Consider the following 24,709-nt stretch of genomic DNA (forward strand, 5'->3'; position numbering starts at 1 on the left):
CCTAAGCTGTACAATGTTTCAGGAAATAGTTTATTTCACCTTTTGACATTGTTAGTTTCACACGAGGTAGATGTCTACTACTGCAGACTAAAATTACATTTCTGTCACCTACAAGACACTTGTCTTTAATGTTACTGTTACTCTCACAACCACATATAACCATAAAGTGATGCACAATTCTGAATCCATCAAACCTTTTGCCAACGAAAGAAGAGGGCACTTCTCATGAGTGTAGACAGCGCCAGAGAGGAGTATAAGCCGAGGGATGACTTAACAGATGTGCCACTTGGTGAGGGAAAGGTTTGGTTTGTTGGTGGTTGAGTTCTACAACAGTAGAGGGACAAACTAAAACGGGTTTACTGTAGTAGATAGTGAGAAAGTTATTTATGCAGGACAACTAGCATGTTTTATATTTGCTTGAGTAGCAGAGATGCTAGCTTTAACGGAAGTGTCTAATTCTGCAGAGAAATAAGATGTGACGATATACACTGATAGCCAGTATGCATTTGCTACATTACATTTCTTCGTGGTACAGTGGGTGAGCTGAGGTGTGACAGCCTCTACAGGGAAACCTGTAGAACATGCCAAACTCTTGCAAAATCTGCTGGAGGCAGTGTTATTACCCAGTAGAATTGCCGTTTGTAAATGTGTAGCACACATGTGAGGGAAAGATCCAGATGCATTAGAGAATGCTTTTGCAGATAAGATCGCGAAAGAGGCAACTTTAGGAGAACATGGTGTTAACGTTTTAGCAGTGCACCGCCAGCAGACGTTGGCTATTATGCGGGATGCACTGGCAGACATGCAGGGCCACTCATCTACTGCAGGGAAACAGTTGTGACTTACAGTAGGAGCGAGCTTGCAGGATGGTGTTTGTTATCTGTGTGATAAACCAATACTGCCTTAGAATTGGTATAAAACTGTTGCTATTTTGCGCCATGGGCTTTGCCATGTCGCAACAGGAGGGAGATAATGAGTAGTTTATACTTTAAGATTAAATACCCTTAAAAAAAAATTTTGCAGGTCATGTATGATATGCTGCAAATATTTGGAACATGGGATTCCCGAGACCATTTATAGTGATAATGGTCCACAATTTGTAAATAAAGTGATTAGATTAATGGCACAACATCTAGGGATAACATTAACAACATAATTGTTTATATCACCCACAAAGTGCAGGGTTGGTAGAGAGACCTAATGGAACAGTAAAGTTAAAACTTAGGAAGACTTTGGAAGAGACACGCAAGACATGGTTAGACTGTGTAGAATTAGTTAAGATGTATATGAATGTACATGAGGATTACTCCAACAGAGAATGGTCTGATTCTTTGAGATTATATATGTTAGAGCATTTAGAGTTCTAGTCTTCTGTAGTGATGATAGGAGAGCAGAAGAGAGAGCATATTAGCAGGTTAGATGCTTAAAGTGTTTAAAAGTAAAAAGTCTTGAGAACAAATGATCTGCCAGATGATTCTGTTCTCCACAGGAGCAGAGTCTGAAGTCTGGAGATTGGATGTGGACAAGGCCATGGAGAGGAAGTGCTGGTCCAGTCCACGGTGGGAAGGTCCATATCGGGTGCTGCTGACGACGACCACAGCAGTGAAGATTGCTGAAAGGACACTTGGATACATCAAGCGCACTGCAAGAAGGTGACACACATCCAGGCCAGCTCGGAGTAAGTGGCAGGAAGACCGGGTACAAAGGGGGGAAAGCCTCCAGGGCCCCTCGTCTCAATCCGGTGAAGAAACCAACTGAGCCACAGGTACTCATCAGATGGCTGGGAATGTGCTGTGCGCCTTCTTGTGCCTGTGGACCCAGAGTGGGATGACAGGAGCGCACTGGGACAGAGCAAACCACACCCAGTGCCTGCATGGGGTTTTCAACCAACTATTGGTGGCAGTTTGTGAACACAACCGCTCACATAAAGAACGAGACCAATGGTTATGCTTGTGAAGCCACTGTCTACACATTCTTCTGGACTGTGGCCATATAGCATCACTGAGAGCGAGACAGTTTGTTTGGTTGCCGTAGCAACACATCCAGGAGTAAACATACTTGGAACACTGCCAACTTTTCAACTTCTGAACCTGACGGTTGATTCACCAGTAGCTGGGAAGGTGAACTGCTCTGGTAAGACAGACCTGCTAGTCCGACTCCAACTATCTGACTTGCTGCAGGACATTGAACAGCTAAATAAACTGGAAACAGGCCAGTTGCCTATGTGTATGAAGGGCAATGGATTAGTCCAAGTTGGAGATTTACCATGAAATCTGAGCAACGTCACCTATTCTTGTGTCCTCTGCAAGAAGGATGCAAACAGAGAAGCCCTTTGTCTACATCTACATCATCTACATCTACATCAAGCTGGCTGAGGTTTTGAGCCAAGAAGATCAAAACACCTTGATCCAATTTCCTTTACAAAGGTTTTCCTGTGGTGACAACATGACAGGAGAAGTTGTAAATGCGGATAATTTACCAGTTGACTCTAACCCCACAGGATGCCTACAGTGAGAAGATTTGGGGTTGATAGGAGTCATAAAGAAGGGTGTTGACCAGGCTACAGCTTTGAAGCTAGCTGAGAGCCACATGGACAAACAATAAAGTCAACTGATGTGTTTGAATGTCTATGTCTGTATACAGTTGTATTGTAGTGACATATGATTTTTGAGAATGTTGATTCTTCTTGTTTGACTGTTACATTCAGTTGTTTACTTGCAGGAATACATAATGAATTGCACGACAGGAGTAGATGCACCACAAGGCTGGATAACTTGGTGAATGTCTGGTCCTTGGTGGCATCTTCTTTTGAAAATATTAATTCCTGTTTTTGGACTGTTGATACTGATTTGCTTACGTATAGGATGTAGTTTACTGTGTATGAGATCAATGAGAAGCAGGTTAACTGCTTACATGTATTAACTGTGAACTTTTGCATCGATAGAAGGTGAATGAAGAGGAGTTGTGTATGAATGAAATCTACACTGTCACTGTCCAAACAAAGGGTGCATAAGTTGAAATTTAAGTATATACAATGACAAAAAGGGGGGAAATGTTAGGTCTAATTGTTGAATGTTGCCATTGTGTTTCTTAAATTTGTACAGTCTTAGTTCAAGCAGTATTATCAAAGCTATTCCTTTGATCCTGAGCACCTCTAACCACTTTGTGTTGGGGGAGGTTTTATAGCAGATACATCCTATCTGGAAGATCTACTTCCTTTGATGTAAGCTTCCTGCGTTTACGACCCTTTGGTCAGCAGGAGGACACACACACACACACACACCTGCATGCATATACATACAGTGCCTTGTCTTTGTAACCAAAGGGGTTGCGAGGGAGGTGTTTTGTAAACTATTGTTTGAAGTTTGTCAATAAAAGCCAGCGAGAGGAGGCCCTCATGGGGGTCACTTCCATGCTGGACATAGACGAGGCCTCCCTTGCGCAAGTAATCGATCGATCGCTGACTGTCTTGTTTTCATTCATGATGAATAAGTCTCTAGAATTAGCGGGGTTTGTGGGAACAGACCCAACACTGGGTGAATCAAGCTTCCAGTAAAAAGTTCTTTGAGTGCTCAACTGAGGTACAAGTCCACAGTATACCTCAGTATATATCAGCTATGTAAAACAACACAGTAATCAAAATGAACACATTTAAGAGAAATTTATTTGCCAGATTTGTCAAGGCAGTGTAACATGGAATAACCTGTCCCTGAGAGGAAACGCTTCAGAACATTAATGGAGAACCTATTCCCAGCATAAAAACAGTGCTGAGGTATTTTAAAAGTAAACCAAGAGCACTTTAAGTCACTTGAAGGAGTGTAAAGGAGGAAAGGGAAAGTATCCGTTATTCCAGCAAAATCACTAAACAAATTTAGAAAGAGGCAATGCTCGTAAAAGGAAAAACAAAAAAACAAACACAACACACTACTCTTGGCAGTGTTATCAATTATAAATGTCACATTCAACTCTTCTTCTGTCTTCATTGCCCTGAATGACAAGTGAAAGAGTTCAGCACCTTTTAGTCATTTTTACAGGCTACGCTAAAAAGGGAGGACAACTCATTTGCTGACATTGGAATGTTAAAAAATGAGAAATTGCTGCCATTACTCAAACATTAAATAACAACATAACAATGTGACAAACGACAAGAATTTTCACTTATTAATCACATTTTGTGGAATTTCTCTGCTGACAGAAATGACAACTTAAGGCAGGGAGCCCAAAAAAAAAAGGAACAAAACAACCCCAACACAGAAAGCAGAAGCATGATCCACTGATGAAAAAGTAGAGCAAAGAGATCCAGAGGAACGAACAAGTGGATGAAAAAAGACCATCAAAGACAGGATGTCTGTGAAGGTTCTCAGTCATCCAGGTCGTTGTAGTCTAAGGAGCTTGGAAAGAAAAGCGTCTGGACTTCTTTAAGTTGCTTGAAGACGTTTCACCTCATCCGAGAAGCTTCTTCAGTTCCAGACACTTTTCTTTCCAAGCTCCTTAGACTATCAAAGACAGGAGTTAATGCTATGATTAAAGTTTATTTTTCTTATTTTTGGTAAGTGGCAGTGTAAGGAGAACTAGCAAAAATGGATAAAGTACTTCCACAGTTAATATGATACGATCATTAATTGCCTGTGCATTGGACAAAAACAAAAAAAATGTCTAAATTAAAGCCATTATTTTTTGTTTCCTTAAAAACAACTAAATGCTACAATTAAACATCACTTTAACATTAACTTATTTTCAGTTTAAGGCTTTTTCGGATTTGCCTGTAAAACAGTTCTCATTACTCAGAGTACCAGTCACAGCAGAGTAAGGACACTTAAACATAATGAGAACGAACATGGAAGAGCACTGAGGTAAGTTCAACATTTCTAGCATTAAATATAAAAGGGGAAAAAAGAACACCACAAACATTTATTCAATAAATAAAATGTTTTCTCTAATTTACAATAAGACAAGTAAGGCTGTGTTTTGATCATATAAACAATCTACAGTAAAATTATTTTTTTTGACACAAAGAAAATAAAATACCATAAAGACCGATGTGCAAGAGTGATGTTTATAATAAGGGACACTTGTGAGCTTACATACATGGAATCCAGCTTTGTCTTCAGATTAGGAAATGTTCTTCCTGCCAGTAGTGCAGATCATGATCTTGGTTAGCAACATTGTGCACGGCGGTATCCTCATACATAGAATTTTATAGTCATTGGCACTCAGTAGCCAGTACCCTCTTTGGAGTCCACAGCATATTCAATGAAATAAACTCTGAGCATATCAGTAGTATCTCCTAAGCAATGACCTTCAGCGCTGCCACCTGCTTCCCAAAGCCTGAGTGAGCAAAGACAGCACCGGATCATGTGCTACTCTCTCTAACCGTCAGCAGGTATTACCATTACATAGCAGGAATCAGCCTCCGGCTTTAAAGTGCTCGCGTTGCCTTGGTTGTAACCGTGGCGATGTCATTGTGCAAATGGAGGTGACGAGGTCACCTGGGACTTGTTGACATTCGCCGGTTCCACATGCCACGTTTGGAGTGATAGTGGTGGAAAAAGTTCCTCAAGTAGATCCTCTCCACTTCCAGACCTGCCTGCAGGATTCTAGATGAGAAAACAAGAGGATCGAGTGTTCACTTAAACTGGATCACAAACAGGAAAGAAATGATTTTTGGCCCGTTAAGAGTTCCAACATGCTTTGTTGGCATTGCTTAGACACAAATCATGATTGGCTGAAAAAAAATGTTGCACTAATAAATCTAAATTTTTTTGTGAGTATGTCCATCTGTTCTTTGCCTTTACCAGCAACCTATTAACCAGTCTGCTTCTCACTTGAAAGGTGTATTACTCTGTCTAATTTCTCTCAATAGATGAAATGGATGGGAAAACTCTAAACATATCCATCCATTTAGGAAAGTTAGAAAGTGTGAGACAAACCTGTCGAGAAGCTCCCAGTCTTCTCCTCCCCAGCGATCAGTAAATTCCTTGGTGTTCATACCTCCCACTGTGTCAAGATCTGACTTATAGATACCCAGCAAGCCAAAGCCATTAACCTCCCAGTAACCTACAACACAGACAATCACATAGCCAAAGACACAAATACCTGTCATTTTAGTGGCTAAAAAAATAAAAAACAAAAGGAAGTGAATCTGGTCCCATTTCCCACCTCTGGCCTCTAAAGGTGTAGTACCACAGCCCAGCCTCAGGACAATGGGAGCAAAGGCCATGTATCCCTCTACACAGTGCATCCTGATGGTATCAATGATCGAAGGAGGGAAGTGGATGTGGAGGTCGCAAAGAAACACGATGCTGTGGTCATCCTAAGGCAGAGCGAGTTGGGAAAGATTAAATTCATGAAATTTACTATTGATATCTATTGGTACACTTTTATGCTTCCTTGCCTCACAGTACTCACAGTTATCAGGTCGATACCTGCTTGCAGACCAGCAGAGCGCTCAAAGTTCCCATCCATCTTCACATACTGGTACCTGATCATTTCCACAAGCATACATACAGCTCAGTTAGACCATGAATAGTTTGCAATAGGCTTGTATCGCCTGTAAAATTGACTCACACACACACAAACACAAACCTGGGCAGTGAGGACTTCTCAAGAGCCTTCCTCACATCCATGTCAGTGCTTTTGTAGTCAGTGATTATGAGGTTGAAGTTACTATCTCCAGTTATTTTGAACAGTTCCTCCATGTCAGAAATCAGCTGCTGCACCCATCTAGCCTGATTTCTTACTGAAAAACACATACAGGCCAATTATATGACAGATAAGTGACTGGATGGCTTATCTCTGTCGTTCATTTGGCAGACGTGTTTTGACCTTTGCTTTTTTTTTTAAGCTATTAATTAATTCTCAAAGGGAACAGAGGTCATTCTCGCAGACAGTATAATAACAGGCTTGCCGTGCCCACGCAGTGCTCGACAGTTTCACTGCATTAATAAAGTAAAGCTCTGTTATGTGCTTTGTATACTAGTATTAATGCATTACTGCCAAATTTACATTAATATTATATTATGCTGAATTCATAATGTGATTCAATTTCTGTCTTCAGGTGATAAGAGTTTCATTTTACTGTTAAGGACCTTGTCTCAGAGAGATTATCTTTTATTTCTGCATATTTTAGAGACTGAAGGGTTTTCCACTGAAGGGTTTTCTTTTTCCTTTAAAAAGGTCCACTTATATGTCAGCATGTTTTTTAATATGACACTATCAGTCTCTAAGAATTTCTATCTTTGCAAAATGAAATATTAACAAACAAGAAACAGGAAATGAACATGTTCATAGTATGAATGCAAATCAGTTGATTTTGAGTGGATCATGTGGGAACTTTTATCAGATTTGTCTGATTTTATGTGCAATCACCCAGTTAGTGTCAGGTGTACAGTACCTGGCACTATGAAGTGGACCATGGCAACAGGATTCCAGTGGAAGCCCACCGGGTTGCAGAGCAACGTCTTAGGTTTTGACTGTTGGAAGTTTGAGTCCCAGCTGTTGGACCAGCTATGGCTAATCAGAGCATAAATGTAGTGTGATACACGCAGTAGCTGGCCATTCACATCTTTCAGTTCCAGTTCAAGAAGGTAGCGGCTGCCCTGGAAGTCATCCACACGCTTCACCATGTTAACCACACGTACCAACTTAAACCGCCTGCAAGAGCAACCACAAAAACAAAAGTGCAATGTGCTGTAAAGGAAGTACAAAGGTTTTTGAATATTTTATCACCTAATTTAAAATGGCATGAGCTTACAATAAGAGTCTTATATCATACTTTGACTTGTTACAATTAATCCAAAAACGTAATTCACAAAACTAAGTATATATGAACTACTAAAAAAGTAGCAAAAGTTCTCATGCTGCTACAAAGTGGCTCTTGTCAGTGTAATATTTTTGCATACTACAATCAATAGCCACGTTATTACATAGACCTGTCCAACTATCTAAGCAGCTAATCATATGGAAGCAGCTCAATGTATTTAGGCAAGTTCTAGCTTTAAAAATATAATAGCAAATGAAGCAATTAAAAAAAAAAAAACACTTTAACTAAGGAGGTATACTTAAATTAACTACTGACTTTAAGGATCAGAAAAGTTAAAATCACCTAAAATACCTCTTTTAACAAATTCTAGATGATAATAGCCAAATCCAATCAGCTTACCCACAACTTACCCATGATGCTTTTTATTCAGTTGGTCCATGAACGTCTTGACTATGGGCAAAGCATCATTGGAGTGGAGCAACAGGTTTCCAGAAATGTTGCACTGCAGATCGATCCAATCTGAGCGTTGCGCCTGAAGATCCAGGTGGTTGACGTGGAAGGTCTGGTTCCAGTTGACCTGAGTGTCAAAAACTGGTGCAGGTGTAAGATCTTCATCATCAGTACCTTCAAAGTCTTCTTGTCTGTCCCAGAAGTAGCGTCTCTCACCCTCTGTGTCTTTCGTTTTCTCAGCCCTGTTGGAGAGCTCATCTTCTTTCCTATCCGACCACCTTTTGTTAATCTTCCCTTTGTTAATCTTCCCTTTAGCAATCTTCTTACCTCTAACAATGCTGTTTTCTAAATCTTGTTGTTGTGGCATATTCAGCTCCATATCCTTATCCCTGGGGCTTTTTTTGGGATCCAAGTCCCTTTGATTTGATCTTTCTAACGTGTGGTTGAAATCTCTTTTGGGAGGGGTAAAACGCTTGTTGTTTGGCAGCTGAACTTCCTTCTGTCTGGTTACAAATCTCCGCTGCTTTGCCACTGGCGGTTTTTCAGGCTGTGGATAATCCCTCTGTAGATTCTGAGGCTGTGAGTTGTTGAGTCGGTGGATTTGGGTATTATTCGTTTTATGAAATTTCTGGATTTGATCCTGTTTAGAGCCAAGTTGCTCTGATTGGACAACTGGTTGCTGATTTGCTTTAAGGTCTTTTTTATTATCCAGTATCGGTAGATTATTCTGTCCTGGTCTCTGAGCTGGTTTTACCTTTTTTCTTTTTACTCGTTTTGACTTTACCTTTGGTTTAACCTGTTCTGCTTTTACAAATTGCCCCTCCTCTTTTTGTAACTTTGTCTGATTCAGTTGCAGGTTATGTTTTAAGCCTTGCTTTAGCACTGACTCGGGCTGAGACAAATTTTCTTTATGTTCCCTCTTCCCCAACTCGCCTCTGTGCAGTCCTGAAGAGTTGCCCAATGTGTTGTTTGATTTTGGGACAACCAACGAGAAGAGTTTGCGCCTGCGTTTTTGTGCATAATCATCATAATCATCTCCATAGTCTTGATAATGGGCTTTATCCTCCTGAGCAGGCTTGGTTTCCATTGCTTTTTTATGAAAGTCATAGTCCTCCTGGTTAAAATTCCTCATCTGGAAATTGAAATCTAATATACACCAGATATAAAAAAGGAGAGTTAAATGGACTGAAACAGCAAGCAGCTTAAATTTGCTTATGGGGAAAAACAAGGGCAAAATACCTCTGTCTGGATTTTCTTTTTCCTCTGTAGCTGGACGGTCAAATCTCATGTATCTAGAGAAGCCGAACCTAGACATGACATTTAAAAAAAGAAAAAAGTACGGAAGTTATAGCAGCTTTGCTTGGTGATACTCTAAAACTAATTATGGTTCAACTTGTCACACTTTTCCAGTATTATTATTAGTCCTTTATTTATCCAGGTAAATAATCTCATTGAGATTAAAAATCTAATTTCCAAGAGAGACATCATGGCAACAAAAGTCAAAATACATGTACCACATAAGTATATAACATTTTAAACAAATCCAATATCCTGTACAAACATGTGAAAAATATACATATAGATCAAATTATGAGCGACATTAAAAACAATCACACTGAGTAAAAGAGTTATTCTCTCGTTCCTTTAAGATGGACTTAAACTCCCCCAAGGTAACCAATTCTAATAATTTCAGTCCCTTTAGCTGATTATTAAGGAAGCAGGGGCAGCGTATTTAAAAGCCTTTTTCCCCAATTCTGTTCTGATTTCTGGGACAATCAGTTTTATGATAATTATGTGAGAACGAAGGCTGTATCGGTTGTGGTTTTTACACATATAAACACATGAATAAAAGGGAACCAGCCCAAGGAGAGATTTATGGATAAAGACCAACCAATGGGAAAGTCTGTGAATATACAAAGATGGACATGTAGCAGCAGACAAAGAACAATGATGTACATGATTTCCATAGCCAGTAATAAAACGTAAAGCACAATGGTAGACAGTAACCAAGTAGTGGGCAGGTGCATTCATAAAAAGCAGGTCACCGTAATCCAATAAAGGTAAAAAAGTTGCATGAATCAAGTGTTTTCTCAGGAATGAATTTCTAAACAAGTAACTTAGTTTTAGTTTTAACTTACACTCAAGCCTTTGAATGTGAGTTTTAAATGACAAATTCTGATCTTTAATGATCCCTAGATACTTGTAAGATGTGACCATTTCAATTTCAGTTCCTTGAACTGTTTTAATCTTAGGAGAAGTAGCTAACAACTCTTTGCCATTTGACAATAACATGAACTTGGATTTCTCTGGATTTAACACCAACTTAAGTTGAGCTGAATGGGACAGTAAACATATTTGCAACAATTAGCTCACGTCTTCAGGTAGTAAGAGCTCTCAGAGTAGAAACAGCTGGTCTGCGTCTCCATGTGTGTTAGTCGCGTGTAGTCATTGGGGTAGATGTAGGACAAGTGGACCTGAGGATATGAAATGAAATGACATGGTGTAAAATATATGACATCTTATTGAAAAAAGTTGAATATTTTGAGGTATGTAATTATTGCCTTCGTATTGAAAGTTGGATAAAAAGAAATCTATTTGGTAAATATGAAGGTACAATTAGTGGCTTAACTCAGTAGACTGGAAACAAAGAGAAGGTAAAGCTACCAGTGGCTTTCTTTAAAGATTAAAAAACATCTACTTCAGAGCTCCTCCAAATCTCACTAACGCATTTTAGCTGAAGCGTGAAAGAGAGATTAAACACTATTTCTTGGCCAGTAAATGACATCCTGGAGGCTACCATTAGAGTTTCCAGGAAGTCACTGCAAATAACTAGACTTCAGCAATAGTAGTAAAATCAATACGAGAAAAATCCCAAGCTATTTTACTGTTTTTTTCTCCTAATGGATGCAATTAGCACTAATTTCTTTTATATGGTCCTCGGAAGACATTAAGAATGTGGGTGCAATTTAAAGGCCTCAAATAGATAACATAACTCAGCATAACTGGATACCATTAGAAGACTGACATAAAAGCCATAAAAGATTGAAAAAGCTTCCCAGCGTTTCTTGCTGGCATGCCTTTCTTTATCTCTTGAACAAACAAAAGATTTAAAAAATGCACCTGTAACCTTCTGAGAATAATGGTATACGGCGATTAAATATCAGAAAAGTAGTGCAAGTGACGTAAATAAATTATCAGCACAACAAATACGTACAAACTGCAGTCCTTGATAACGAAGCAAAGGGAAGTCTTTGATTGTGTAAGAGGGTTTATATGAGCAGTCAGGCAGAACACCTTGTAGGAACTTGCTGTTTAACATACGCACTGCAAACAAATGAAACAGATATGAGGCAAGATTACTTTGTGCATTCAGTAAGAGGAAACAACTTGCACAGTACTTGCATCCGGGATGGTAGGAAACAGACAGCTGATGTGTCTGCTTTGTGGTGAAGCAATCGAGAGACGTAGCTGACCTTTGTAGAATGAATCTCGACGGTCTTCAATTAACATATCTGCATCAGCACTGCGCTGCTTTCTGGGGGTTTGCCGGTGGCTTGCAGCTGTCTGTGGTATGTGGGCAACATCATTCATTGACAGTGCTGACTCATCTGAAGACATGGAGCATCAGAAGAAGATACAAGCTTTTTACTTACTGTGCTTTTCAGAATCTTTGCAGAATAAAAGGCAAATGTTTCTTATTGTGATCTAGACTCATGAACATTCATTCTGAGGGATATATTTTGAGGAACCAGGAATGATGTGTGTACTCACTAGTATAGAGGGAGATGTACTTGGAGTCAATAACCTTAAACAGAGTGCTATGGTCCAATTGCAGCCACTGTGTGAAAACAAAACAAACTTTAAAAACTGCACATCTTTTCCACTTTATTACTCACATAATACAAGAGCACATACTTGGCGCGGGAGTTTGGAAACAATGAAATGAGATAAGAAAACAGAGTGGGGGTCCGGCTACTTACTGCCACCTCCACATGGTCAGTCCCTTTGTCGTTTTGCTTGTGAATAACTTCAAAAAAGAATCTCCTCCGAGCAGACAACCTGTTAGACAGTAAAGGTACTCAGTATCATGTTATAGTATATCAAAAATATATATATGTAAACTACCCAATAAATTACCCAAAGATATTCTCAAACCTTTAAGTGCTGAATTATTTATGACTTCAACATATACAGTCATGGTAATGTTTTTACATATCAGGACATAATAAAACCATACAGTCCTTAACAGGTCTTAAAAATAGGTAAGTACAACCTCAGGTGGAAAACATCAGAAGTTACATATGTTCAATAATTATTTAATGAAAATTAAAGGAAAAATGTGGAAATTTATATTTACAGGAGGTATTTTTGCGAATCCAGCTATGAGAAGCTCACTTCTACACTTCCATCTTCCTGTACCCTTGGATGAACTTTTCTTAAATAAATGAGGACACAGTCTAATATGTCATGTGCTGTTTGTTTAATCTCAGGTTGTATTTACCTTTTAAGAACAGATGAGGTCCAGATCATTTTTTTATTATCCTGATAGATAAACCCTTATATATATCTATTAAACTGTAAGTAGACATTAACATTATTTAAATATTTACATTATTGTGGATTTAGGCCAGTTCTGTATATCTTGGCACTAGCATACATGCCACTCCTATGGCAACTCACTAAACTGCTTTAAGTATGAAACAAATAAAGATGTCTGTACCAGCAACTAGTTTTATATGCACAGGGTGTAAAAGGGTGTGCTTTCCAGCATTCCATTAATTATAATGCAACTGTTAAGAAGAGTCATTTGTGCTTTTGAAACAGGTTTGACACCTCAAACCTCATTTCTTATCCTCAAAAGTACAACTTGTAAAATTGCCTTCTTTTAATTTTAAAATTTGCAAAGCTTTGAACCTGCTTAATATAGAAGAATTGTTGAGACATATTTCAGCACGTCGGGGCCCTATGACTGTTCACAATCGTTTTCTTTTTTGTGTGTGTCCAGAGAATACCACGATTCTGACCTTGTAGCCTCCAACATTGTCTCTCCTCAGCCTCATGCTTTAGTGCTTCATACTGTGTGGATTTCATCCGGAATTTATAGCTCACAAGTAACTGTGAGTTTTAAAAAGCTCCATACACAGAAAGTTATTATTATGAGGGAACTGATTTGTTAATATAAGGAGAAAGAATCAGGACACCCAGGAAAACAGTAAGGGTACCAGGTGGGGGGAAAGAAAGTAACATAAGTCTTTGACTGCTAACGATCCATTACCAGTGTTAGATAAAGCTTGCTCTTGTTCTCTAGTTAGGCCAGTTCCACAAGTTAAAAGTATTTGTTCCTTTTTTGTTAAATGAGAAACCCTGGCAGTTGGTAGTAATGCTTTTGAGACTCTTATCAGTCTGAACTGTTTGTGTAAGATGTCAAACCAACCAATGTAAGTACGGGCCCAACTTGTTCTCACCCTGCACAAAGTGCACACACAAAGTATACTTTGGATTTATGAAGCACGCGTAACTGCCAGATTTGGTTTTTTTTACCATACTGCATGTGTTATTTTTCTATGTAAAATAATAAAAACATGTAAGGTATACTATTATTACTCCTACTAATAATAATAGTGTATTATTATAATTATTATAGTCAGTAACAGTAGTAATAATACATGTATTTGTAATTAAGTTTTCTGAGACAGTCTTTTATCATTTGTGTGTACGTTTGGTCTAATTAAATAAGTAAATATTTATGGATAGCAGTTTGTGTGTGAAATTTTAGTACACATAGGTTATATATAGATATGTCTATATGCACTGTGTGTGTGAAGGGGCTCATTGTTGGTCTCAGTCATTGATTTCAACTCACCAAACTGGTCTGGAGGTCTGACTGGAATACTTCTCAAACTCACCCGGGGCCGTCCATTCTTTTCCCGTCTAGGAAATGAAAATTAAACATTGAAGGAAATGTTACAGAAACTAGTATGAGAAATGTACCCCGGAACACTTGAGGAGATGACAAAATGCATACCATTCCAACCCACGCAATTAACTTCAGATTAAGGGGAGAGTCATCTGTGCTGAGCCAGAATTCAGAGTTGTCGTCAGAGCTCACAGCAAACACAAAATCTCCTGAGACAAAAGAAGAGGAAATGAGATAAACGAATGAAGAGACAGACTGAGTCTGTACAGCATAACATACATGTATTACATGCTGAAAATACACAAAGTGAAAAAGTACCATCAGTATGTGGATGAAGATAGCCAAATATTCTGAGCCCATAGTTGGTCCACTGAGGAGAGACGGCCAGCTTCTCCACTGTGGTTCTGGACTAAAGGAGTAATGAAAGATGAAGTGAATCAGCCATGATTTGATGTCAAAGTGATGATACGTTCCTGAAGAAGTCAGAATTTCTGAGTTCCCAGTCGACTTTAAATCTGGAACGCTCCCTTACCTCAGTTTTAACACTTAGACCAGTCAGAGTCGGAACAGCCTAATCAACCCCAAGTTAACAATCCAAGTAGTAAAATCCAGTAGTAAAACTGTAAAACTTTTCATTTGTACTGCCACTGTTGTGTATCTGTGACTGATTAAATCACTGAGTACTGACTAAACTCTGCATGAACATGCAGCAGACATGTTTTTAAGCATGAAAAGTATTGCTCTGGTGTGCTAGTGAGTCCTGAATGTCGCTTTTTCTGGAATGCACTAACTCGAGAGTGACATTACTCCTGAGTTCCGAGGTATCTGGACCGTGGCATGAGCTCAGGAACGTGAAAATCTGGCATGAGGATGTATAATGTACCACTGAGTAAAACCAACTGCGCGTGTATGAGAGTGTCTGCACGAGTATCTTCTTTCACATCCAACCACAAATACTTACATGCAAGAGGAGGTGACACCTATGGGTTATCTGAGTTTGGTGGCATTCTCTGGTGACGATTTTCGGCCTGTGCTTCTACTACTTTTATACTTTTACACATAAAACTTAAAAGAAATTTAAAAAACTATTTTTTTATTATGTTTTACTAGGAATATAACATCACACATACTGGGCAGTTTTCTGCAAAACCAGTATAATATGACAATGAGAAAGGAATCAGTACTAACATAAATAAAAATGTTATATTTGGTGTGTTAGCATCCTAGTACAGTTTTTGGTAATTACCTTTTTGAGCCTGGTTGGAATGCTATTTGGTTTGCATATATTTGGTCACACAATGGCCACGGTGGCTAAAAATGTAAATCATCAGTTAAGCAAGATTAATGAATAACCATCTCTCTCTACCCCCCCCCCCCCCCCTTTTTTTTTACTACAACTTGCAATCCAGTAAATGCTTAACCTTCAATATTACACTAATCTTGATATACCTGGTGAGCCATTCAAATTAAATCAACTCCAATGTGTCCTCACACTGCATTCCTTCCCCCTGTTTGAAAATCTTGGAGTTTTGTTAACAAATGGTTTTTTTCGCCAACATGTTTAATGACTCTTTGTAAACTGTGCTTGGCTCTTGTGAATGTTTCCTGTTCTGAGGTCTGCCTAATCTCGCTTAAGATTGTCTGATTCAGTAAAGGTTTACATTTGACTGTGACATCTGAGAAGTTGGGCATTTTGACTCACATGAGGGTAAAGCGGGTAATGCAGGTTTTTGCGAAGATCAGCCGTTGAACTGCCACACCAGTCCTCAAACACATGCAGATTGGCCTGTCCTTTGTACTGCAACACAGGAGAGTGGCAGTGACTTTAACACAGCTGCGTGTAGGCGCTGCAGCAATTCAGCAGTGAAACAATCAACCATCCTGCCTCTAGCAAACCAACAAACGAAGACTTCCTTAGATACCACTTGACAATATAGTGACAAAGCTGTCATGTAATCCACAGCTCTTCCTATTATGAACAGAAATGATAAAACACCATATTTTATCCATTATGGAAGTATACATAGTGAACTTTGTTTTGTGTTTTTACTAAAAAGAGGAAATACGTTTTTAATGCAAACTGGAAGAACTTGTATGTTTACTGTATTTGAAGGCACAGAAGTTGGAGCAACAATATAAATCACTTTTCTCATTTGCAGTTCAAATGCTCAGTGAAAGTCAATAAGAAACACTGGAACACGAACACGTAAATGAAGAAGCAGCTGAGTTTCAGTAGATGCACAGATGTCCTGTAAACATATACCTCTGCAATATCTGCCAAAGAGGCCATGTTATCTGATCCGTGTGTGTGTGTGTGTGTGTGTGTGTGTGTGTGTGTGTGTTTGAGTGTGTGAGTGAGTGAGTGTGTGTTGGTTTCGCCAAAGGGACATAACAGTGCAGATCGGCACCAAATGTAGCCAAGCAGCTCATCAGATTTCAGTAGTGGTCAGGCTAGTTAGTTAAATGTTAGCATGACTGGAGCTCACAAGTTTACACAAAATGCTGTAAAATGATGACCGAGAGTGTAGCTTGTAATCATTTAAGAAGATTCTTACTCAAAATCAAAGGCGGTGAGTTTAAGGAGCTCTTTTGTTGTAAAGCTCAATTTTAGCTCCTGCTAAAACTCACTTGCTGTATTTTTCAATAACTAGCCTGCTGCGTGTGGCGCTTCATCAAAGTATTTTTGAGCTTTGTTAATTCTCTGAGACATTAGCGTGGCTTTACATCATTTTTCACAGCAAAATTAATTATAACTCAATAATAACATTTTGCACCACTTGTAAAAAACTTATCAACCTCTTCCTTGACATAAAACATGAAACTATAGACAAATGTACTACAGGGGCATTCAGTGTGTACAAAATCATGTAAAACTGTGGAATACTGACCGTACAACTAATAAAGACATTCATATCAAAAGTTTTTTTTCTCAAAGCAGATATGTGATACTTGTTTGTTGTTGGGTACATGTGGCTTTCCTTTGACTTGACTGTAAATTAAAACCCCCAAAAGTGAGTCAGTTTATCAAGAAAGATTTCAGCAAATTAACAGGAAAGTAAGTCATAGTTAGATGGAATAAAATTACAGGTATTTCATCAAAACTAACAAAAAAATATTTTATGGATAAATATATTTTATATGCAGTGGTTAGTATTTGCATTTCATCTACAAAACTAAAACTTAAGGTTCTTTTTTTGTTTCTCTCTTTGCATGATTTCTGCAACTTTTGTTCTTGCTCTTTATGAGTGCACCTGATCAGCACCCAAAGAACATGTATACTAATATTGTGCTGTAAATTGTGTGTAAATCATTGGCTTCTTAAAAGGGTGCAGCTATGTAGCAATCTATGCATGTCTGCAGACTTTTCTGTTGGTTGGTTTTTACATTTCAATATCTGCTTAGGCTGGTTTCCTCTTGTCCTCTTATGTTCCTCGCTTGTGCTGTCTAAACCCTTGTGATATTTTCCAAATGTTTGTCCCCAGATTGACAACAGAAGTGAGAAAAACGCTTTAAAATATGTGGCCAACCCCCTGATTACCAGTGAGACATTAAGTTGATAACAAAGAAGAAAAATGTACCCTTGGTCAGTGTGATTGCTCTTAAATTTGTTAGAAACTGCACCTTTTTTGTTCCTGATTTGTTATTGTGGATGATTTTTAAACTGTGTGTATCTATAATAGAATCTCTGATGCCCTGTTTGCCAGGTCTGTCTGTTTAATCATGCAATACTGCTGTTGAAATAGGCAACACTGGCTCAAAAACAAAACATAAACAGGAACAGGTTACACCTGACATGAAATATTCGAAACATTAACACAAAGCAGGGAAGCTTCTGAAATGGAGTCACACTATAAACGGAGGGACTGAGGGAGGGGAGGCCACTGGGCAGGCCCAGGCAGCTTATTCAGAGTTCAAAGGAGGTGAGATTGAATATTTAGGTATGGGCAAGCACACACACCTCTGGTTTCCAAGGTTGTGGAGCATAACTGGAGACCCAAGCACTGCTGTCCCCAACAGTGTCTGGCTGATGGTCCTTTCTTGCCTGTAAAAACAAACATTAAACTTGGTTTAGCTTTGGTTTCCTTTCTGCCAAAACAAACACTTGTGTGCCATCCTTACCCTATTTTCAAACACGGCTCTCCTCCAGCTGACGCGGTCAGCGTCAGTAATTGAACCTGAGGATATAGGTGAAGACAATAGTCAACATAGTCACATCATCTCTGTGAAAGTGGTTATTTTAAAGTGACTTGAAGCTTCCCAAGGAGGTGCACATCCAATCAAAATGCATTCTAAACAAAAAAATCCCAATCTGTTTCTTACACCTTGTGACATAAAAGAAACTCTAACTGGGTTGCATGTGAGGAGCGGTAGGCGCACTACATGTCCATGCATAAATGATAAACTCTGCCCATGCATTGCACACAACAATGAGGCCCGGTGTCTAAGCAGAGTCTCACTGCTCATAGCCCCTAAACATAGCTCATCTCAGTGACAGGCTTCAAAGAGCTGCTATGGCACAGGGCTCCCGCGTTGGCAAACATCTCTGGCGCTCTGGCAAAGCAGATGCTCAAATATTATTCCTGCTGACTTCTTCCATCATCCTTCAAATTACAGGGCAGGGTGTATTTTAAAACAGGACCTACGTATTTGTCTTTCTTTCTTTTCTTTTTTTTATGACCATGTGGTGTCAGCAGTGAACTGGGGTTACTGCAGTGATGGTCTGTCATTATCGCCAGGGTGGAGATCTCCAAACACACACCCTTGTGACATACGTTCCAATTTTAGCAGCACAAGTAATTCTAGAGCCGTGGATAAGGAAAGCAACAGTGGAGTACTTTTCATCTCTATGTGCACTCCTATCCTCTTCTTACTAAACCTTCCCTGTCATGTTTTTTTCCACTTTCCGTGCAATGTATTGCGAAATTCACTGTCAGGGCGGACACTTCAGGTGATAAGAAGAATGCAGCAGGGTTTCACTAGCTGTCTGCTTCCATATATGGCAGAAAAACAAAGGATTTTTTAAATCTCTTGTCACATTGTTGCTGTTTAGTGTTTTTTTCCTGTCCACTTTAGACACAACATACCAGTTTAGCACTCCTACTCTTCTTATTCCGTAAAAAAAATGTTGCTAACAAACATTTAGTTAAAGTGAAAACAAATTGGACAAACTGTGTTGTATTTACGTGTTGAATAAAAGGGAGAGGCTGTGTGATAACATGTAAAACAGAATATAATCAAATATATAATTTACATGATTAAAGACAAGCTTCATTTGCATGTTTTAGCATGCAAATGAAGTCTCCACAGTATTCTTTGGATTATGTGCTTCGAGACATTCAATTTGAATGCTAAATTTGAATCCAATTTTTAGTATTAAGAAGGTTTACAACAGGATTTTTTTTTTAAACTGTTTGTGAGATGCAGCAAGTTTTAAAAGTAATGTGTCAAATGGATACATAATATTTCTTGAGCTTGTGTGTTGTTTCAGCTTGAACCCATACACCGAGAGTTAAACGCTGCCTTTTTAACTGAAGTGGAACTGGCTCTCAAAATGAGAGGTAAGAGGTGACCGGCAGAATCTTTGGAAGATGAGGGGGGGGGGATGACTGTGCAGTAAATTTCCAGGATGTAGGCGTACATTTTTCTTTGCAAAGAGGAAAAAGAAACTTCACTACCAAAACCTCAGACAACTCACCACAAGAGACAAACCGCTGTTAAGCCTCAAAAAGCAGGAAAGCTTACTTGCAGTTTAAAAAAAAAAGTGCAAACAAGCGGAGGTGTAACGCTGTGTTCTATGTTAACTATGCAGAAAACTAGAATCAACCAAACGTGGTAACTGAGCAGTTATGGTTTACTGAAAGTAGTACCTTTGCACATGAGACGATTTGCATCCTGATAGATGTGCTGAATGCACAATATATAAAAACAAAAATCCTAAAAGCAGACAAAGAGTTTCTGTAAAGTGTTGCAATGTCCCCAAGTTGCCAAATATGTCGCCTGATCCCAATTAAGCTCAGTATACAGTCCACTTTCTGTAAACCATAGTCAAAGGCAGATCAAGAAGTGAAGGTGGCGACAACGAAAGCCTGGGACAGCGTCATCAAGGTGGAGAAGGTGTGTGTCGATGAGTATGGATCAAAGACTTCAGGAAGTCATATCTTGAGATGGATGTTTCTTGACCTCTGGGTCACATCTTTTAATATTTTAATTCAGGGTTTTTAGTCCCATTATCACATGTGTATATAACCAAACATCCAGCTATGCTTTCTGCCTTTTGCAAACATTTGTGATACAGTAGGCCTTTCTAGTGCTCAGTGAATTTAAGCTTGGTCTTGTAATAAGATGCCTCCACTGCGCCAACCCAGCTTATGACATGTTTTACCTCCCAGATCTTCCACCATCAGCTGTGAGTGGTATTGCTGCAAAGTGGAAGTGTTTAAGAACCACAGAAACTCAACCATGAAGTGGCAGACTACATAAACATACAGAATGGGGTCACTGCATACCGAGGTGTATAGAGTCACCGACGCCTTGCTGACTCATTAACTGCTGAGAATCAAAGCTCCTCTGGCATTAACATCAGCAAATAAAATCTGTGCCACGAACTTCTTAGAATGTGTTTGCATGGCTGAACAGCTACTGTAGGTGTAATGTTTAGTTGGCCCAGTACTTTTGTCTATATCGTGTATTTACCTCAAATAAGAAAGCTTGAAACCTTTAAACAAAGAGCACAATTTTCACAGAGGAAATCCCACAGAATTTCTTTGATCCAGTTGTGCCTGACATCTTGGATTTTATGACAAAGATTTTTAAAAAACTTTTTTGGTAACATTTCTCCAAACGTGCCTTGGAAAAGTTTTTATAAGGACCTTTGTGGTGTAGTTTTACAGAATAATAAAGCCAAATGTCAAATACCAAAGTGGCTGTGAGATCATGTCTTTGTACTCCCGCAAAGTGGCTTCCATATAAAGGTGGACACATCGATCTAAATAGCAATAATAACCCTGGTATTGGTATTGGATCAATACTAGCACAACAGGATCGATACTATGTCTCTAGCCTCTAAGTTCATTATGCAACCCACTGAATTGTGTTAATAATTTTTTAGGAAACGAAAGATATACCTCCCACATGCACTATGAAAAAGGAACCTTTTTGTATTGACTATCATGTCTATTTTATTTGTACCCTCTTGCAAAAAGTAAAGTGCCATTCAAATCTCAAAAAGTATCAATATTTGCTTTAGAGGCATATTTACATTCCAGGTCTCAAAATGCCCCCCAAAAAACCAACCCAGTTTCAAAATACATGAAAACCTGAAATGTGTGCGCTGCTGTGTTAAATTATTGTGGACAGTAAAAATCACAGTGATTTAGCGGTCATTAAAATGTGTTCAGAATTCGGCAGTTGACAATGATTCATCTTATAAATCACGACACACTGCTCTCCCTTACACAAGCTGACTTTAGAAGTTAAAAATATCAGTGTCGGTATTGGTATCGGCAGTACTGTGTTTACTTGGTATTGGATTGATGTCACAATTTGCATTATCACACAGCACTTCTTCCCCAGTCCAAGTATACAATGCATAAATCAAACAATTTTGCAGTTTTTCACCATAAGGGCTCCTGCTGTGTGGAAAAATGCCATTTTTAAAAATATTGTTTTGTTTTTGCTTACAGATATATCCCACAAAGCTGGACTAGAAGCCTTAACTGAGGCCTATGCCCTTTAAGCTATTTAATTAAATAAGTCACTCGACCTTGCATGTGGCCATTGTGTATTAAAGGATCTTTATCTGCGTCACAATTTTTTTTTCTGTGTGTGTGTAGATGTCAGCCTAATTGATTGGATAATAAATTGCAAATTTTATGAGTTTAACTACTAGTTCTCGACTTTTAGCAAAGGGTTATTAAAAATCTAGGCCAAGTGTCCATTGCATGGAATTATCAGATATAAGTCATGCACACAATGGCCATCTTTATTCTGCTGGGCCAGTTATTAACTGCTTTACTGAAGCAAACATTATCTACGTTGTTAGTTGTAGTGCTCATATGATCTCAGAAAAAAAAAAAATCCCATCCCATAAAACTGCACATCTCAAGTCCTGTTTGTCTAGTTTAAAGGTGATTAACGTGTCAGTAACCTGCTGCACAAGTAAAAGATCTGCATGTGAGGTTTCCTGATGACTTCTCCACCAAGGTGATCTCTGCAAAAACTGCAGAAGCAAATTTCACGAATGCAGTGGTGATGGGTGAGGGCGCAGAACACATTAATTACAGGTGTAGATCAGGCATGCATTCCTTAAAATGTGAGAAATAAAACGGAACTTGGGTGATTATATTTTCCCAAAAGGTAGAAAAAACCCAGAGATGTGGGTGAGTCGTAAAAACAGCATTTAGGGTTAAAAGTAGATGCACTTGTGAGAAGTCGTTCTTAATTAAAGTGTGTGTGAACAGATTATGACCCATTAAAGATATAAAGTGCTGTTCTGACCCACAAAGTGTACTCTATGATAGCAAATTTTAAACCTCAGTGAATTCCACATGAAGAAGACATTTCCGCATAGGTCCAAAAGTGCAATTCAAGCTGCTGGCGAGCCATGCAAATCACTCAACATACACACTCTAAAACAGCAGCCACATGGCACAACATCCCCATAGAGGACCTCATTTTGGACCTCAATACAAGGTTTTAAAAACTCTTAATAAATACCATTTTTAATTGTTGTTGGTTCTTTCTCTTGTTATTATGTAACGGACTGACTTGAATTATGTGTTTGGGGCTTTTTTTCATGTGAACCATGACACATTTTGTTCACTCAAAGTAATGTAAAGGTATGTAATAACAATCAAGTTACAACATTTTTAAAAACGCCTGTCTTGTCTTATGAACTGTGTAAAAAAAGGGGAAAAAAGAAACCTCATACTTACAACTTGCAACTGAAGTCATGTGCTTAACTGCACCTGCCAAATATTTATCCATGTTAGGATTTTAATACAGCTCTGTTGGAAGAGCTATGTGGAGTCCTTCTCTTAATAGAAGCCCCACTGTGGCCGGGGGGTTTCAGCCCAGGAATGTGTGTACATATAGGCGAGCCCTCTAATGTAGATCTAGGCATGTGTTTACATGCTGATGCTGTGCTCAGACTGAGCGTGTCATATGTTTCTGTTTCTCTCAACAACCCCACTGTTGTTTCTTTTCATCTCTTTTGTGCTGTGTGTGTGTGTATGTGTGCTGCGACAGACAGTAAGGCAATGTGTGAGGGTAGAGAGCAGGAAATCTGGTTACCCAGTGTGAGACTAGATTTCCTTCTGAGTGTAAACCTACTATGTGACCTCCTGACCTCCCCAACCCCCTTCTTACTGTCTTTTTTTCCCCCTAAATCAACCTGCTGTTTCACCTGCTGAAGGCTTAAGTTTCCTGAGGAAATGCATCCAACATCATGAAAGCTAAAGCAGATGTTAGATATAATCTCTGTGAAAACTTCTGTAAAATGCACATGCATTCAAATCTTTCATGCAAATAAACAAATCTTTTGCTACTTCGTTTTCTGACTTCCAACTTTATATAATAAAAAATGTCACCAAACAACTTCATACATTTTGGTGATGACTCATTTTTACAGTGGCCTTAGCAGAGATTCAGTATTTCATGTTTGTGTTTCCCTATTTTTGTAAATGATATGAACTGTTCAACACCACTGTGCCACGGAAATGTGTGATACGTGACAAATAGGTTATATCATGCACGCTCAAATGCGTAATACAGTGCAAAACTTTTCCCCGCAGCCCACTTTTGTTCGGCTGTTCCTCCCGCATGTTCACTTGCTATAGCTACTGGATAATTATCATAAATAGAAACTCAGTCTGAATGGTGCATTACATCAGCAAATGTTTGAGTGACACTCTGTGAGTAGCAGTGCGCGTACTGGAAACCATAAACGATAAACTTACTCATATCACTGCTCCATGCTTTTGCAGCAACCATCTCGTGGTACACGGCCACCAATCCCGCCAGCAGGATCGCGCCGAACAGGAGATATTTGCCATTTCGCCGCAGTTTCTTCAAGGGGAAAAACGACGTGATCATTTTGACTCCCGGGGGAAACTTGCTCCCGAGTTCCTCACCCGCTTTGTCATGAGGAGGGGACGGAACGCGCCCTGAGCACGTCCGCCTGCCGCCCACCGCTGCTCCCGGTGGATGCGCACTATCACCGGCACCCTGGATATGCCCGGCGCTCGGGTCCCCTGGTGCCTCTCATTCGGAGAAAAATCCCACCTTGCCCTGGGCCAGCCGGTGACCTACACCGGGCACTCTCGATCATCTAAAACTTTTAATAGATCTCCTGTTGCTCCTTGAGCGCCCGACTGGACACCTGACCTCTGCTCCTGCTAGTACCGCATGAAGCGCACGCAGATCGGTACAAAGAACTCAGCGAGAGATGAAATCTTCACCTCCCCTCCCCTCACCATCCTCCACACAATTTAATGAAGCCAGATGGAAGGAGCTAGTAAGCGGCCAGAATAGGACCAGCTTTGACGTCAACGTAAAAGCCAGATCGTGATCATGTGAAAGAA

At 39.3% G+C, this 24,709-nt stretch overlaps 1 protein-coding gene across 1 annotated transcript; it reads right to left on the reverse strand.

Moving 5' to 3' along the window:
- Window positions 1-3,642: 3,642 nt before the first annotated feature.
- On the reverse strand, window positions 3,643-24,666 carry b4galnt3b (beta-1,4-N-acetyl-galactosaminyl transferase 3b). Its single transcript, XM_031731201.2, has 20 exons — window positions 24,086-24,666; window positions 18,249-18,304; window positions 18,088-18,171; window positions 15,832-15,927; window positions 14,448-14,538; window positions 14,238-14,338; window positions 14,076-14,143; window positions 12,193-12,271; window positions 11,984-12,050; window positions 11,686-11,820; window positions 11,427-11,536; window positions 10,586-10,686; window positions 9,452-9,519; window positions 8,173-9,358; window positions 7,394-7,653; window positions 6,586-6,739; window positions 6,409-6,481; window positions 6,160-6,313; window positions 5,931-6,057; window positions 3,643-5,597 (listed from the first exon to the last, which is right to left on the reverse strand). The coding sequence occupies exons 1-20, from the start codon at window positions 24,219-24,221 to the stop codon at window positions 5,486-5,488; spliced, it is 3,258 nt and encodes a 1,085-aa protein (XP_031587061.1). The 5' UTR covers window positions 24,222-24,666; the 3' UTR covers window positions 3,643-5,485.
- Between the last annotated feature and the right edge of the window lie 43 nt (window positions 24,667-24,709).

This window comes from Oreochromis aureus, linkage group 7, assembly GCF_013358895.1.
Source record: "Oreochromis aureus strain Israel breed Guangdong linkage group 7, ZZ_aureus, whole genome shotgun sequence".
NCBI lineage: Eukaryota > Metazoa > Chordata > Actinopteri > Cichliformes > Cichlidae > Oreochromis > Oreochromis aureus.